At 38.3% G+C, this 16,311-nt stretch overlaps 2 protein-coding genes and 1 non-coding gene across 3 annotated transcripts; 1 reads left to right on the top strand and 2 right to left on the bottom strand.

The window, feature by feature from the left end:
- Positions 1-129: 129 nt before the first annotated feature.
- Positions 130-1,536, top strand: LOC130498133 (uncharacterized). The gene has a single exon (XM_056991499.1). It carries the CDS (start codon positions 130-132, stop codon positions 1,534-1,536), a length of 1,407 nt encoding a protein of 468 aa, XP_056847479.1.
- Positions 1,537-4,548: 3,012 nt separating this feature from the next.
- Positions 4,549-5,925, bottom strand: LOC108815755 (uncharacterized protein At4g02000-like). Its single transcript, XM_018588256.1, has 2 exons — positions 5,304-5,925; positions 4,549-5,111 (listed from the first exon to the last, which is right to left on the bottom strand). Exons 1-2 carry the CDS (start codon positions 5,923-5,925, stop codon positions 4,549-4,551), a joined length of 1,185 nt encoding a protein of 394 aa, XP_018443758.1.
- A 5,424-nt stretch (positions 5,926-11,349) lies between these two features.
- Positions 11,350-11,456, bottom strand: LOC130498169 (small nucleolar RNA R71). The gene has a single exon (XR_008937091.1). It is a non-coding gene; the product is annotated as a small nucleolar RNA R71 (small nucleolar RNA).
- Between the last annotated feature and the right edge of the window lie 4,855 nt (positions 11,457-16,311).

The raw sequence follows: 16,311 nt of genomic DNA on the forward strand, positions 1-16,311 counted from the left end.
AGTGAGAAGCATGTAGGTTATGAGTTGAAGAACCTTCACTCCAAGATTGATGGGAGCTACACTGATCTGAACAACAAATTCTCTCACCTTGCTTCTACAGTCAAGACTTTAGAGAATCAGTTTGCTTCTATGGCTTCCACCTCCAAGCAGCCAATGGGAACTCTACTAGGGAAACCAGACCAGAATCCCACAAAGTACTGCAATGTTACCCTCTCTACTACTTCTTCAGAGATTGAGCTGAATGAGCACAAGAAAGAGGTAGATGAGATTGAAAAATTGGTGTTTGGAACTGATATTGGACAGGTTGAGCAACAGATTGTGACAACAAGTGGGGCAAAGATTGTGGAGAAAGTATACAAGCTGGTTGCAACTAAGGTTGTGAAGAGAGATGGACACAAGGTTGAGATGGTCACGCAGGAGGACACCACTGAGGTTGAGCAGTCACCTTATGATAAACTCCCATTTCCACAGAGGGTCCTCACCAAAGCTCAGAAGAAGGTCATCTCCAAGTTCAGGAAAGATCTTAGTGATGTTGGGGTAAAGCTTCCAGAGATCTCGGGTATGCGAGAGGCTCGTGTACAAATGATGCTCATCAAGGACATTCTAACTCACAAAGATAAGGTAGCAGAGCTCCTGGACTTCTCTACTCTGCAACTTGACCCACAAGTCCCACCAAAGTCTCTCTCTAAACAAGAACACCAGGGGATGTTTACCTTGTCTTGCTCCCTTGGTAAGCTCACTTTTGATGATGCTCTTGTTGATTCTGGTGCAAGTGTGAATGTGATCTCTATAGAGATGGTAAAGACTCTAGGGATTGAGAGCATGGAGCCAACCAGATCTTTACTACAGTTTGGGGATTCTTCTTCTACAACCCCAATTGGTCTCATCAAGGATTTTCGTATGAAGATTGGAGCATGCACCATCCCTGTTGACCTCACTGTCCTAAAGATGGCAACTGCAAAGAGGTTCCCACTCATCCTTGGCACTCCATTTCTCACAACTGTAGGAGCTTGCATAGACTTTGATAACAAGAAGGTCACACTCCTCAAAGTGAACAAAGTTGTCTCATATCCTCTCCAGCCCCTAGAGATGAAGTCTGTGTATTGTGGAACAATCACTTGTGAAGCATCATCCATTGAGAAACCAAAGGATGAAGTGCTGTATGTTGAGAAAGAAACTCTTGCTGGAGAGTCCTCTACAGAGATGTGTGATGAGCACTTGGAAAGTGCTAAAAAGGAGGAGGTGAGTAGAGCCACAAAGGCTACTCATGTCAAGAAGAAGATGATGAAAGAACCTCACCCTCCACCTCTTGATACACTGCCACACACTCTGACTCTTCACCCAATGAAGCTTAAGGATGGAGCTATTGAGTACAAGATCAGATGTAAAGGAAAGACTACATCATTCTCAAGTGCAAGGGCCATCATCACTCAGGAGCTCCAAGATGATCCAATCAAGATTCAAGAGCTCCTCTCTCAGGTCCTGACCATCACTCTTAATAGTGGGAAGGACCCCCCTTCTCCACTCTCCATTTGAGGTACCACTCCACTACCTTACCCTTGTATATACCATTTTTTCTCTGCATTTTAGTTTCTTTTGGGTGTCTCTCTCTCACTCACACAGAGACTGTGTGATTCAAGTGTGGGGGAGGTACCAAGTATTTGATCATGTTTGTTTTCATGATTTTGAGACTCATGCATTGCATATTACATTCTTATTTGCATAGAAAAATCCAAAAAAAAAAAATTGAAAAACACAAAAAGAATCATTTAGTTGTATCATTTGCATTTTTAGGATTGAGTCTAGAAGCATATAGGTTGCATTCATGCATTAGTGGGATTTCAACCTTGTAAAGAGCTCATGCTAAGTACTGAATTTGTTGACCTTTGTAATCATGGCAAGTAGCTTGAGCACCATTTGGAAAGGTTGTAAACTTCGCGCCTTGAATGCTCCTCTTGAAACTCATTTGACTGTTGATACTCTCTCTTTGAAGCAAGCTCCTGTTTTAATGTCTCTTGCATATGGTCCCTTGTGTGCTAAGTCATGGATATACACACTTGAGTTGTCCCATCCTTTTTACCAATCTTCTTCACAAACTCAAGTGGTACTCCACTCCCAAAACCCATACCTCTTTTTTTAAGCCATCATTATTTGTTGAGTGAGGCCTCTTTGGAAAGCTTTACATGTGCATAATGTTGAGAGTATTGGGAACGACAGTGCTTAGTCTCCATTCTTGCTAGATTAGTCACTCTATTGTCTAGCTATAGGAAGGGGGTGAGTGTTGTGATTGTGATTTGGAAATATGAAAGGTTTGACTCCTAGTGTGTAAATGACTAATCATCATGGGATAAGTGTAGAAATATCTAGCCCTTGTTGTGAAAAGTCTTGGCCCCCAAATAAAAAAAAAGAAAAAAAAATAATAAAAAAAAGAATGAAAAAGGGGACTAGCAAAGTTGTTAGGAGCTCAGATTTGTTTTAAATTGTGAAAAATCTCTTATTGATTTCAAAAAGAAAGAGTCTCATGTGAAAAAATGTTCTTGGGATCTTTTGGTGAGAGATGTGAGTTGGGTTTGACATTGAGGAATGATTAAATATCTTGTATGTTTGGGAAAGGGTAGAACAATGGAGATTGAGCATTGTATGCATGAGTTGATCCCTTTCTTAGATATATTATGTGTAATGTCAAAGCTACTTTGTTTTGAGAGTAAACCACCTTAAAAGATCATTTTGAACCTCTGATTTCACTTGCATTTAAACCTTTGTCTTACCAAACCAATTGATTTGGACCAGTTGACCATTTGTGAGATGTCTATTGAGTTTGCTTCCTGAATGTTAGAGAGATGGTGGATTTGTGGTTTGTGGATGCATGATTAATGAGTGTAGAGATCAAAGGAGCTGGGATAGGCTTAGAGAAGTTAGAGATGGATAAAATCTTTGCTCTTGCTATTTGGTATGATTATGCAAGGTTGTTAGGTTGAAAACTAAGAAGAGTTTCTTTTGGTTATGACTCCCCATCTTCAAACCTTTTCTCCTTGGTTCTTGAAAGTTTACTTGTGGACAAGTAAAGGACTAGTGTGGGGGAGTTGATATCTTGCATATTTGCATTGTTTTAGCTATTCATTTATATGCATTTTCATCATATAGAATAATATTTAGACATGTTCAGGTTGCATTTTGCATACATAAGTCTTTATTAGGTATTGGAACACCACATGGAGTTCTTGGAAACATTTGGAAGCAATGTGATCAAAAGGGAGTGAAAGATGAGCATGGATGGAGGCCTTAGAGAAATCTTCTGTTGCTAAGATTTTGTGGAGACACAGGAAATTGAGTTAGCTTTCTAATGGAAGTGATTTCAAGTCATTTGGAGATGTAATAAAGGAGTTATGATCAATGTACTAGAGGCATATCCATCCTGGTCGAGAACCGCATAGTGACCTTCTGGAGCGACCCCCTAAGGTAGCTCCCAACCAGAGCGACCAACCAGAGCGACCTAACTAAGTCACTCGCGTTCTCATCGCCCGGAGACACAAAAATGGAGGCTGGAGCGACCTCTCAGAGCGACCCCCCAAGGTCGCTCCCACCCAGAGCGACTTCCTGGAGTGACCCTCTGAGGTCGCTCCGCGTTATCTGCTGCACGATTTTATTATTTTTCAAGGACCTTTTTGCAATTTGTTATGCACGTTTTTAGACTTCTAAACCTAAGTTTAAGTACTTTGTAAGCCTAGGGAGGCAGAGCTATCTTTTTTTGATTGGAAGAACACAAAACTCTCAAGAAAAGTTCATCTCTTTTGGATTTTGATTTGTTATGTTCTTGTGTTTATGTTGATTTCTTATCTATTTCTCTACATGATTAATCTGAAACCCACCATGGGTTTAAGAGGAATCATGGAGATTAGTGAGTAATCACCTTTTGAATTCATGGGTTAGGGAGATTAAGGGTGATTATGCTAGTTCTAAGATGTTTTAGTGTAGATCATTCTTGTTCCTTGCTAGTAGAGTATTCATAATGCATCTTTTGAGTTAGCCACTTAAAAGTTGATCATTAGGCTTTTCCCACCCAAAAGGTGTTTGATGAAATGTCTGAGACAACTCTCCTAAGCTTTTAGTGTAATTTGCCAAAGACATTTGTTGTTAAAGATGCTAAGATAGCTATTAGACTTGTTCTTAATGATTGATTTCATATTATTCAACCAAAGACATTTGATGTTTGAGATGTGTTAGCAAATGAGCATTCATCTAGACATAGAGCTTGCTTAGAATTGTGTTAGGCTTTAGGTTGATAGTTTGATTGATCATTTGCATTTATTAGTTCGAAACTTGATCACCCAAGGTCAAATTCCCTACACCCATGAGTTCTCTTTTCCATTAGTTAAGAAAGTATAATTCTTTGATTGCATTTGATCATTAGTAGTAATTTAAAATCATTCAAATCTCTGGTTGCACTTAGATTAAATAGGCACTTGCATTCTCATTGCTTTAAATCCCTTAGAATTGGTTCGACAATCTTTTATACTACATCATTTGTCTTAGGAGCCTTGAAAACTCTTAACACCACAAAGCAAGGTCCATCTCCGTATCCAGGTTTCTTGGCTCTATGACCATTGGCGCTGTAGCGGGGACGTCTTGTGCAGAGGATTTGCGCTGTGGGGAGGCTTGATTAGCATCCACTGGTTCTTGAATAATGAGTGGAGCGGCCCTGTTACGGTGATCGCGGTCTCGGGAAGACGGGGTATCAGAGACATGAGCTTTCCCCTTGATACGTCTGAGTCGCTCCTCCTCTGTTTCCGCCGCGGGGCTCGTTGGTTGGGGTCCCCTGTTTGCCTCCCCAAGCTCAAGCTCTCCTAGTTGATCGGAGATAGTGCGTTGAGAATCTGAGATAGTCCGAGAGGGGGAAACACGAGTAGGGCCGCCATGTTCGAGTTGGGGAGCACGTGAAGATGCCGGAGCCGTATCAGCGTATGGAGTAGGCTTAGGGGGCGATCTGGGTTCGCGGTTGTTCCCCTGGTCTCTCTGGTTTGGCCTGGTGGCTCTACTATCGTGAGCTGAAGAGAGTCGAGGTCTCTTGTCTTCTTTGCGGTAATCATTAGAGTTGGAGCTTCTTGGTCGCCCTAGGGGAGGGGATTGACGCCCATTTTATGGGGAACATGGTCTTTTCATGTGCGCATTACGGTCATCGTTTCGTACCCGAGAGGCTCCTGGTTCGCCTTAAGCGTTTAGTTCTGCTCGCTGTTGTCTCTTTTGTTCCCGTTCTTCCGGAGTAAGCTGAGGGCAAGATGCTTCGTCATGTGAGATCATGTGACATGTATAGCAGTATCTGAATAGTCCCTCATAGGAGAAAGAGACTCGTCCAATGTCTCCATTAGGGAATTCAAGGCGTCGTTCGAACTGTAATGGCTTGTCAACGTTGACAGAGACTTGGAACCTTGCCCTTTTCGAATCGAGGGCAGTCCATTTGCCTAAGACTTTTGAGATTTCAATGAAAGTCTGGTCATTCCAGAAGTGTACTGGGACTCCGGTGACACAAACCCAGAAGGGAATTGTGTTGGGGAAAGATTCGCTGGTGAAAGGTTCCCAACGCTCGAGCGCAAAGCTCCATTGGTTAAAGTGACACGAGCGTTTTCTTAGAACAGAGAGGAGGTCGGCTTCGTTATCGAAATCAAACTGGAATCTCCCATTGCCAAGGTTAATCCCTCGGACGCGTCCTTCGACGTTCCAGATCCTATTGCGCGGGAGAAGGTGGATCAGACCATCGATACTTCTTCCTTGCAGATGGAAGACTCGCCCAGTAAGTGTCAGGCGGAAGCGGTCTGCAACTGTGTCTAGATCACAGGCTGGAATTCGGATTATCTCGTCCTCCGAGTCGAGCTTGCGGCGCACAGAAGAAGGTCCTCCCTTGCGAACTGTCAAAGCCGATTGGGACATGATTTGTAGAGATAAAAACTTAGCAGCGTGCTAGAGAGATGAAAACGAGGAGAGTAGTGGTGGAGACGATGAAAACAGGAAGGGAAACAGAGGAATTTGCAGGAAACGTGATGAGCAAGAAGAAGAAACTTGGCACAAAAGCCAGACGGGAGCTTCAAGACGGAGAGAGAGAGAGAGGCCAGAAGAGACGACAGAACAAATAAGGAGTGTCAAGAGTCTCCCTTGTAAGTCTGGAAACGGAGGAGAGGCAGATCGGAGAGAGGCGTCGGGAAGGAGGGCGTCAAAAGCTCAGAGTCGCCTTTTTTTTGTTTTTTGCGGCTAGGGCTTTTGAGAGAGAACATGATTGACTAGTGGGTGTTAGATAAGCTTCCTATATCTATATTGTTTGGCCGAGGGTGTAGCTATTTGAAGAAATCATAACTAAAAAGATTGAAAACGTGATTTACACGTATAAAAAGAGAATATACGGAAGTTCAATCCTTGATTATGGCGAGATAATATACTGTTATGATATTTTTGATTCTATTTTTAAACTCAACTAGAGACTGATCCGCGCTTCGGAAGCGCGGATGTTGTATTCTTTTTTATAATGTAATCTGAAATATGTATGTTTCGGTTGTATATGTAAGAGGTTATATTTCTAGATGTGTCTGTAAAATCAAACACCACTACTGAGAAAGTTTTCAAAGTTTTTGACACAGTCATAATATATCAATCTACTTTAATAGTATGATTATTATTTATTTATAAACTTCATATTATGCATAAGTTATGGTTTCTGTTTCTTTGAAATTTTTAATAATGCATAAATTAACTTGGACATAAAAATATTTATTTTATGGTTAATTCAAATTGAGATTATATTTAGCATTTTTTCAAAGTTTTGTAGGATTAAGATAACATATAGTAGAAACAAATAGGGCTATAAATTATTAATAAATTAATAAACACCATAAATTCTAAAAATACATTTTTTGAGGGCATAAGATCAGCCGGTACTAAATATGACATAATAGATAAAACAATAAGATATATTTTTATAATTTTATATAACCCCATTATAAAAACAAATAATTTTATAATTTAAAATTTTTATACATTTTACATGTTTATACATTCAAAATGATATTATAATAACATTTGCTAATACTTGATACATTTTGATGAAATTTATTAATATTTACACATTTAATGAAAAATCTGTAATAATAAAACACAAAATCCAAAAATGGTAATTTGTAAAGTTATAATGTTGACAAATGATAATATTTTTATAATGAAACATCAATACAATTAAAACAGCATACATTTTTTAGACATCTCCTTAGCTTTTCAAACTATTTACAAAAGTGTCATTACCATTTATTTTAAAAAACACATATTATGGTAATTATTTAAATTGAGAAAATAAACATTTTCTATTAATATGGAAAATTTGGTAACTGCATATCCTACTTTCCTATCCCCTAGACTATATTGGAGAAGTAATTTTGCCACATGTCATCTCTACAATCATTCTTAGAAAAATAATATGACATGGCTACTAAAATTGATGACATTGCTTATAGATTAATATGACATGGACAATTACATTTAATGTTAATCTATATTTTTGGTAAACTTTTTAAATATGGTAACAACTCATATATTACATTTATTGTCGATTTATATTTTGGAAACTTTTTTAGAATATGGTAATAACACATAAATCATCATTAAAATAAATAAATTCAATTATAGCATCTAAAATTTTCGAAATATCATTTAATTATTTATTTTAAAATTATAAAATTTCCAAAAAATGTATACAACTTTTTTACAAAATTATAAAATTAAATCGTAAATTATTAGTTTTCTTATATACTGTATATCTACAAATTTTATAAGTATTGTTTAATTTTAATTTTTAAAAGTTATGCAATTTTTACATATTTATTTAATATATTTAATTATAATAAATAGATAGAAAGATCTATCTAAGATTAAAATTTTAAATATATACATGCATATTCTTAAACATAATTTAAAATAAACAAAATTGTTTTTATCTTTATTTTTATGTTTTGTTAAATCAAATTTATACTAAAATATTAGTAGAAAAAGAAAATTACAATATTAATAAAAAAATTAAATATAATTTATATTTATCTATTAAAACATATTTTAAAAAAAATTTTACTGCACATGGTGCAGGAAGACACCTAGTTAATATGCAACGTAAATTAAAAAAGATACTAACTACAAAATACTACACAAGATTACACATAATCATACAAGAAGTCTTATTGGTTAGAAAAAATATCCTATTAACTCTTTTTCACAAATAAAAAAATCATATATAACTATTAAAATTAATAGATCGACAATCATACTATTAATATTACAATCTGAAATAACCAATAAATTATATTAGCTTTCGAGATATATTATCAGTATACATAGAATTAATATATAAATCATATATCATTTTGGTCAAATTTAATAAATAAGTATATTATATAGTTATAAAAAGTAAAAATATGTTAGTCAATGTTTTCATTATGCAGACATCGTACTTTGGTCACTGGGCTATTGGCTCCGAGTAAAATGTATTTCAATAGTTTAATAAATTCAATATATAATTATATATAAATATTAAAATACAATAAAATCATGTTCAAAATTTAGTAAAAATTTAAATATATTTTCTTTATTGCTTTTGTTTCAAATAAGAATAGATTTTGATCCGCACGGACTATAAGATATATTGCTATTTGTTTTTTATGTTAATATTAGGGCTGGACAAAAAAACATGAATCCAAAAAATTAACTGATCCGATTCAAAAGTAGTATCAAAACCCGAATCAAAATTGATTAAATATCCATATTATTCAATTTTTGTATTTAGAGAACTGAAACCTAATCTGATCCGAAAAAATATTTCGAATATCCGAATGTATCTGAAATAGACTTATATACTGATATATATATATATATATATATATATAATATATATTAATCATTTTAAGATTTAATGTATATAAAAACATCCAAAATATACTCCCTCTGTTTCTATAAGATCCATGTTTTAGATTTTTCACACTTATTAAGAAAACATAAAATTTTAGTTACCAATGCATTGTTTTTATTAATTAACAATTCCCCAAAATTTTGAACCAATAAGATTTTAATAAATACAATTATATTTTTGGAAATATACAATTTTTCATTAATTAATGTCTTGAAAATGTAGAAAATGTATCTTTTTGAAAACAATTTTTTTTTCTAAAACATGAATCTTTTAAAAACAGAGGGAGTATATGGTACTTTTAAGTTGGTTTAAATACTTGAATATTATATATAATCAAAAGTAAATATCTAAAATAGTTAAAATATATCCAAAACACCAAAAAAAATTATTGATTGTCTATCCAAATATTTAAATCAAAACAATTTATATGTTAGTTTAGGTATTTTGACATATGTTATCAAATTTATGTGTAATATTGATATATGGTGTTTTATACATCATTGTATATATGTTTTCTAATTGGTTTTCAAGTCTTTATCGAGTCTTTCTAGTCATTTTCGAGTCATTACAGGTCTGGAGTTGCACTGTATAGGAGATGGACCTGCTGGAACAAAAGAGGCAGAAAACAATGCAGTTTGGTCATTTTCACGCAGAACAGTCTGACGATTGTTCCTGATCGAGCGGAACAACCCGAGTGATTGTTCCAGCGGCAGAGATTTTTATGGAAACCACTATTATTTCGGGATTTGCCTAATTATCCTCTTTTTCTCTCCCAGCCGCCTGTGGCTTTGATATATCATATTTTCTGTTTTCTCATTATCATTCTACGCTTCTTTTCATAGAAGAAACCATTGGAGACTTGCTTTGTGATTTCATACCTTGTAAAGAGAGAATGATCTCTCTCTCTCTCTCTCTCTCTCTTCTCTCTTCTCTCTCTCTCTCTCTCTCTCTTCTCTCTCTCTCTCTCTCTCTCTCTCTCTCTCTCTCGTTTTAGAGAAGATCATCATGAACCTCTCTTTGTTTCTGTTATATTTATGCAGCATTATTCATCTATGAACTGTGTGTTTTCTCTGTTCATGACTGAGTAGTCGGCTAGCTTGTCTAGGGTTCTAGGGTGTTGATTTCGTGAGCTAAACATAGATAAGTGAATCACTCGATTGTCTTCATTTATAACCATTCTTACTGCTTGCATTAAACTGGCCGCTTAATGTTAGATCATAGGTTTAATCTGATCATCAAAAGTGCTTAGGTTGCTAGACATGTTATGAATGAGCATTGCATCCCTAATCAGCGAAAGTAAATATTAGGGTGTTTTGTCAACCTATCGGACCTGATCTCTATTGCTTGCGATCGCTTCTCACCTCAACGACAATTAGATGGTGAGATCGATCAGCATAGGGAGCATTACCACGACAGTGGACTGTTCTACTTGATTGATCCGAGTTCTAGACTGTTCTTATTAGCACTTGAATAATTGTTTAGCTCACAAGTATTGACACCCGATGAAGTAACCTTAGGATGGCTTCTCTTTAAATTGAATTTACATTTGCATTATTTTACTTGTTTCGCACGTTACCAAATCAATCAAAACCCCATATTGTCTTAGCTTTATTTTGATCCCATAGAAATAAAGTGTATGCTGGTCCTCTGGATTGAATCTTAAGTACTACAATCAACACTGTTTGCTTGCAGTCGGAAAGACACAATTTTAGTGTATCAAGTTTTGGCGCCGTTGCGACGGGGACCATCTTTTTACCTTTATTTTTCGGTTATTTATTTAGTCTAAGACCTCTAACTTTCTCTTTTCTCTTTGTTGCAGGAGATCGCAAGGTTTAGAAAGACAAAACAGACAACAACCAAGGCCAACCAAAACCACCATGGGTGATCACGGCCATCAGGATGATCTCGCTGCAGCAATGCAACTGATGCAACAGCAGATGCTTCAGATGCAGCAGACCATCCAAGCTCAACAGGATGCTGCTCAACGGGCTGCTCTCGCGCAGCAGGAACAGGCTGCTCTCGCGCGGCAGGAACAAGCAGCGCAGACTGCTCAAATCGGGGAGAGAAACCTTCCACGGAACATTCCTACTACGCGCTCTGCCATTGTTCCTCCACTCTGCACCAGACAGGACTTCGAGATCAAGCCTGCTTTGATTGATCTGGTGCAGAGAAAGGTGTTCTCTGGTCTCTCTGCAGAAATTCCAATGGAGCATATTGAGAATTTTGAAAAAGTCTGTAGTTTCACTCGTGCGAATGGTGTGCCACCAGACTACATCAAGTGCATGCTATTCCCATTCTCTCTTGATGGCAAAGCTGCACGGTGGTTGAACTCTCTCCCTACCGGCTCTCTCACTTCATGGGAACAGGTCCGATCAGCGTTCCTCAACCATTTCTACTCTAAGGCGAGAACAGCTACATTGAGGAACAAGATCACCTCATTCAGACAGCTCCATGATGAGCCTTTTTGTGATGCATGGGAGCGCTTCAATGACTACCGCAGAGAGTGCCCTCACCATGGTTTTGATGTTGATTACCTCTTGGGCATTTTCTATGATGGAGTAGACTGGAAATACCAAAGTGCTCTAAATTGTGCGAGCAAAGGATATTTCATGACTCAGACCAATCATGGAGCGTTTGAGTTTATTGAGAACATGGCTGCTAGTTCTGCTAATGAGAACAATGAGAGCGATCGCTCCAAGGTAGTGAACAGTGTTGGAATCCGAAAAATTGATGAGCTAACAGCTAAGGTCGATCAGATACTGCAGAACAACCAGGCACAAGGATCTGGGTATCAGAACACCATCCCGCAGAGCAATCAGCAAACTGTTCCAGCCGCGAGTGCTCCGACTGCAGGGAACAGTCCGCCAGATGATCTGAAAAATCTGAACATTATGATGCAGCAGATGCTCCAGAGCCAGCAACTTCAGGTCAAGGCACTGAATCAGGTTACCACAGACATCAACACCAGGATGGACAGCATGTTCACCGAGCTGAATTCAAAATATGATAATGTGAGCAACCACATAAAGAGGATTGATGTTCAGCTTGCTCAAACTGTTGAAACTGTTAAAAGACAGTAAGAGATCATTCTTGGAAAAAGTGTGATGAATTCTAGTAGGGTTGAGCACTGTAATGCAACCGAGCAGAGACGTGAGAAATCTGAGGAAAAACAAGCGGAACAACTGTTCGCTGAGGCTGTTCTGGGCGCAGAACAGAGATTAGAGCAGTCTGCTAGCTCTAGAGTGACTGCTCCCGCGACTGTTCCCGCGACTGCTCCCGCGACTGCTCCCGCGACTGATCCCGCTCCTGACGGATCTACTGATATTCCACCAGTGCGAGTCTATGTTCCTAAGGTTCCTTATCCGATTCCACCTACATATCTGAAGGTGTTGCCTAAGGTTGATGACCCTGGAAAGTTTGCTTTTCCATGTTCCATTGCCGGAGTGGAATTTAATGAAGCTCTCTGTGACTCTGGATCTTGTGTGAATCTTGTCTCAAAGGCGATTGTAGAGAAGTTGGGTATTGCTAATGTTGAGCCTTCTCAGGTGACTCTGACTTTTGCAAACTCTTCCAGAGCAGTTCCTTATGGCACCATTCGCAACCTTCCTGTCCAAGTTGGGGACTGTGTTCTCCATACTGAATTTCAGGTTGTTGACATGAACAAGGATCATGAGATGCCTTTAATCTTAGGAAGGACATTTATGGCTACAGTGGGAGCAATCGTTGATATGCCTAATAAGAGAGTCTCCTTCTCCCACATCAACAAGAATGTCTTCTATCAGGCTGTTCCCACCAGATTTTAGAAACTACACGCCTCTTGTATCTCAGTGTTCTGTGGAGAAAAGCTGAAGGTTGTTCCAAGGAAGGAGCTTGGTAAAAACAGTGAGATCAAGGAAGTCCAGGATGGAGATCCTCACACGAATACTCATACATTCAGTGGGAATGCTAAGGTGAATGTAAAAGTCCAGAAGAAAAAGGCCACGAAAGATCCTACCATGACTTTGATACCTTGCATGTGTGATGAGAAATCCATTGAATATGAGGTAAAGTGCAAGGGTACCTCTAAACCTTGCTCCAAGGTCAGAGTTATTCTCACAGATGAGCTGAAAGAGAAAGGAGAAGCTGTTGTGAAAGGGTTGTTGAACAGAGTTTTGAAGCTGAACATGTCTGATTGTGGAGCTTGTTTTGGAACAAGCCCTCATGCTCAACCCGACTGATCCATGTCACCAAGTCAAGCTAGTGACTTTAACTTAGCGCTTGGTGGGAGGCAATCCACTGGTAAGTGTAAATATAACTTGGTTTTGTTTTTTTTTGCTTATTTTCGTTTTAGTTTATTGAGTTTCAGGTCAAAAAGCAGAAAAATTCGAGATACTTCGAAAAAATTCTGGGTTGCAGAAACGGAGCTCCATGTTCTGCAGGAGCCAAGAACAACCGCCCAGGTGAAAATCTGGCGATAGAACACCCAGAATTTTTCGGAGCACCCGCTCCAGGTAAGTATCTCGACAAAAAAAAATTGTAAATTCTTGTTTTCACCTTCTCTCTGATTTATTTTCAAACCGAGACGTTGTGAAGTAAGTCTGGGGGAGGGTCTTCGTCGTTTACTAACTCGTTTCTTTCTTTTGTTTTTCTTTTGAGTCAGTTTTCAGGATTGAGTCAGTCAAAATTTTGTGGGAATTAGGACCTTATTCCGTGTTGATCATTAACCACCTCATGCTTTAGTTATCTTATTCAGTGACCTTAGCAGTGCCGAAAGACACACATGTGGACCTGGAACACCCTGACATTTCTCACTTGATTCTCCAGAAGTTCTCAGCCGATCAGGTTACACTGGGTAGACTCAACTCCACCTAACTTGAACCTAATCTTGACTGAAATTCTTCTTGTTATGGGCACTAGATCAGGGAAACGAGAACTACACTCAGGACTTCTTATCCTTTATATCCATCTTGTTGTTTCTGAGTAGCTAGCTCATCTTTAGCTAGTTCCCACCCTGCGCCTTAGCCTTTATTCCACCTTCATGCATTTGTTTTTCAGTGTTGTATGTGCAGATATGTGCAAAAAGGTCGGAGAGGAAAGGATCGACGCAGCCTCTTACTCGTTACTGCTGCGCAGATTCAGTCAGAAGGAGAACAAGCAGATTAAGGGAGCAACCGCTCCATAACCAATGAGCTATGCAAGAACATGGGTGGAGAACCAGAATGATCTGAACCAGAAGAACCACCAGTGGCAATCCAAACATCAAATGTTACCTCCTTCTTCGTCACCCCACCATCTTGGTAAAAAACAAAAAAAAAAAACTATCTTTCATTTTATTTAGCATATGGGGATGGAGAAGGAGAAGAATTCAGGATACATGAGCCATTGGGAAGGTCGAGCAGAAGAGTAGGTATCAATATGAAGGGATGAGGAGCAGACAGATGAGCGGAGCAGACAGATGAGCGGAGCAGTCTGATGATTGTTCCCGAACGAAAAGAACAGTCGCTCCTGAGATAGCAAAACGAGTAAGGGGCTGTGGACATCAATGGAGCCGTCCTCTCACGACTATTTTGTGCGATATCCTGCATCCACTACGAAAATTTGGTAGCCCCTACACACTCTTTAACTCCACCATAAAATTAGCCTGTTCCACACCTAGCCCATCTACCCTGAATAGTGCCTGTAATGAGAAGCTCACGCTGCTCTTAAATGAATGTAGGGAGTTCTGTCTCGATAGTGTTGCTTTTTCAGGTTTGAGATGTAGAGTATGGAGCCGATTTTTGAACAGCAGTCAGTGGAGTTCTGGTAAGGGTGTGTTGTCCTAGTTTACTGCTTGTATGGTTCAGAGATTCGTGGTTAAGGTATGGTTGCTGAGAATAGGAGAGTTCCCACACTTTCAAACCTTTCTCCCTGTTCTTGATACTTGGTCTTGTTCGAGGACAAACAAGGATCTAAGTCTGGGGGAATTGATATATGGTGTTTTATACATCATTGTATATATGTTTTCTAATTGGTTTTCAAGTCTTTATCGAGTCTTTCTAGTCCTTTTCGAGTCATTACAGGTCTGGAGTTGCACTAGATAGGAGATGGACCTGCTGGAACAAAAGAGGCAGAAAACAGTGCAGTTTGGTGATTTTTACGCAGAACAGTCTGACGATTGTTCCTGATCGAGCGGAACAACCCGAGTGATTGTTCCAGCGGCAGAGATTTTTATGGAAACCACTATTATTTCGGGATTTGCCCTAATTATCCTCTTTTTCTCTCCCAGCCGCCTGTGGCTTTGATATATCATATTTTCTGTTTTCTCATTATTATTCTACGCTTCTTTTCATAGAAGAAACCATTGGAGACTTGCTTTGTGATTTCATACCTTGTAATGGGAGAAGGATCTCTCTCTCTCTCGTTTTAGAGAAGATCATCCTGAACCCTCTCTTTGTTTCTGTTATATTTATGCAGTATTATTCATCTATGAACTGTGTGTTTTCTCTGTTCATGGCTGAGTAGTCGGCTAGCTTGTCTAGGGTTCTAGGGTGTTGATTTCGTGAGCTAAACATAGATAAGTGAATCACTCGATTGTCTTCATTCATAACCATTCTTACTGCTTGCATTAAACTGACCGCTTAATGTTAGATCATAGGTTTAATCTGATCATCAAAAGTGCTTAGGTTGCTAGACATGTTATGAATGAGCATTGCATCCCTAATCAGCGAAAGTAGATATTAGGGTGTTTTGTGAACCTATCGGACCTGATCTCTATTGCTTGCGATCGCTTATCACCTCAACGACAGTTAGATGGTGAGATCGATCAGCATACGGAGCAGTACCACGACAGTGGACTGTTCTACTTGAGTGATCCGAGTTCTAGACTGTTCTTATTAGCACTTGAATAATTGTTTAGCTCACAAGTATTGACACCCGATGAAGTAACCTTAGGCTGGCTTCTCTTTAAATTGAATTTACATTTGCATTATTTTACTTGTTTTGCAAGTTACCAAATCAATCAAAACCCCATATTGTCTTAGCTTAATTTTGATCCCATAGAAATAAAGTGTATGCTGGTCCTCTGGATTGAATCTTAAGTACTACAATCAACACTGTTTGCTTGCAGTCGGAAAGACACAATTTTAGTGTATCAAATATATTATTTTAATTATATATTTTGAGAAATTTAAAATATATAATAAATTTTAAAATTTTAAAAATAATTTAAACGGGTTATCCCAACCCGAACTGAACCCGCAAAGATTCAAATTGAATCCGAAGCAAAATTTGAAAATATTCGAATGAGGCTGAAATTTTTGACCTGGAAAACCTCAAACCCAAATAGACCCGAACTGAACCAGAATGGTATCTGAACGCCCGTACCTCTACTCAAAAACTTAGTAACATAAACACTCACA

Source organism: Raphanus sativus, chromosome 7 (genome assembly GCF_000801105.2).
Source record: "Raphanus sativus cultivar WK10039 chromosome 7, ASM80110v3, whole genome shotgun sequence".
Lineage (NCBI taxonomy): Eukaryota > Viridiplantae > Streptophyta > Magnoliopsida > Brassicales > Brassicaceae > Raphanus > Raphanus sativus.

Coding starts and splice junctions, on each gene's coding strand:
- LOC108815755 (XM_018588256.1), bottom strand. CDS start 5,925: ATGTCCCAATCGGCTTTGACAGTTCGCAAGGGAGGACCTTCTTCTGTG. Junction 5,112..5,303: donor ATTCAGATACTGCTATACAT/GTCACATGATCT, acceptor CCCCTCCCCTAG/GGCGACCAAGAAGCTCCAAC.
- LOC130498133 (XM_056991499.1), top strand. CDS start 130: ATGGCTTCCACCTCCAAGCAGCCAATGGGAACTCTACTAGGGAAACCA.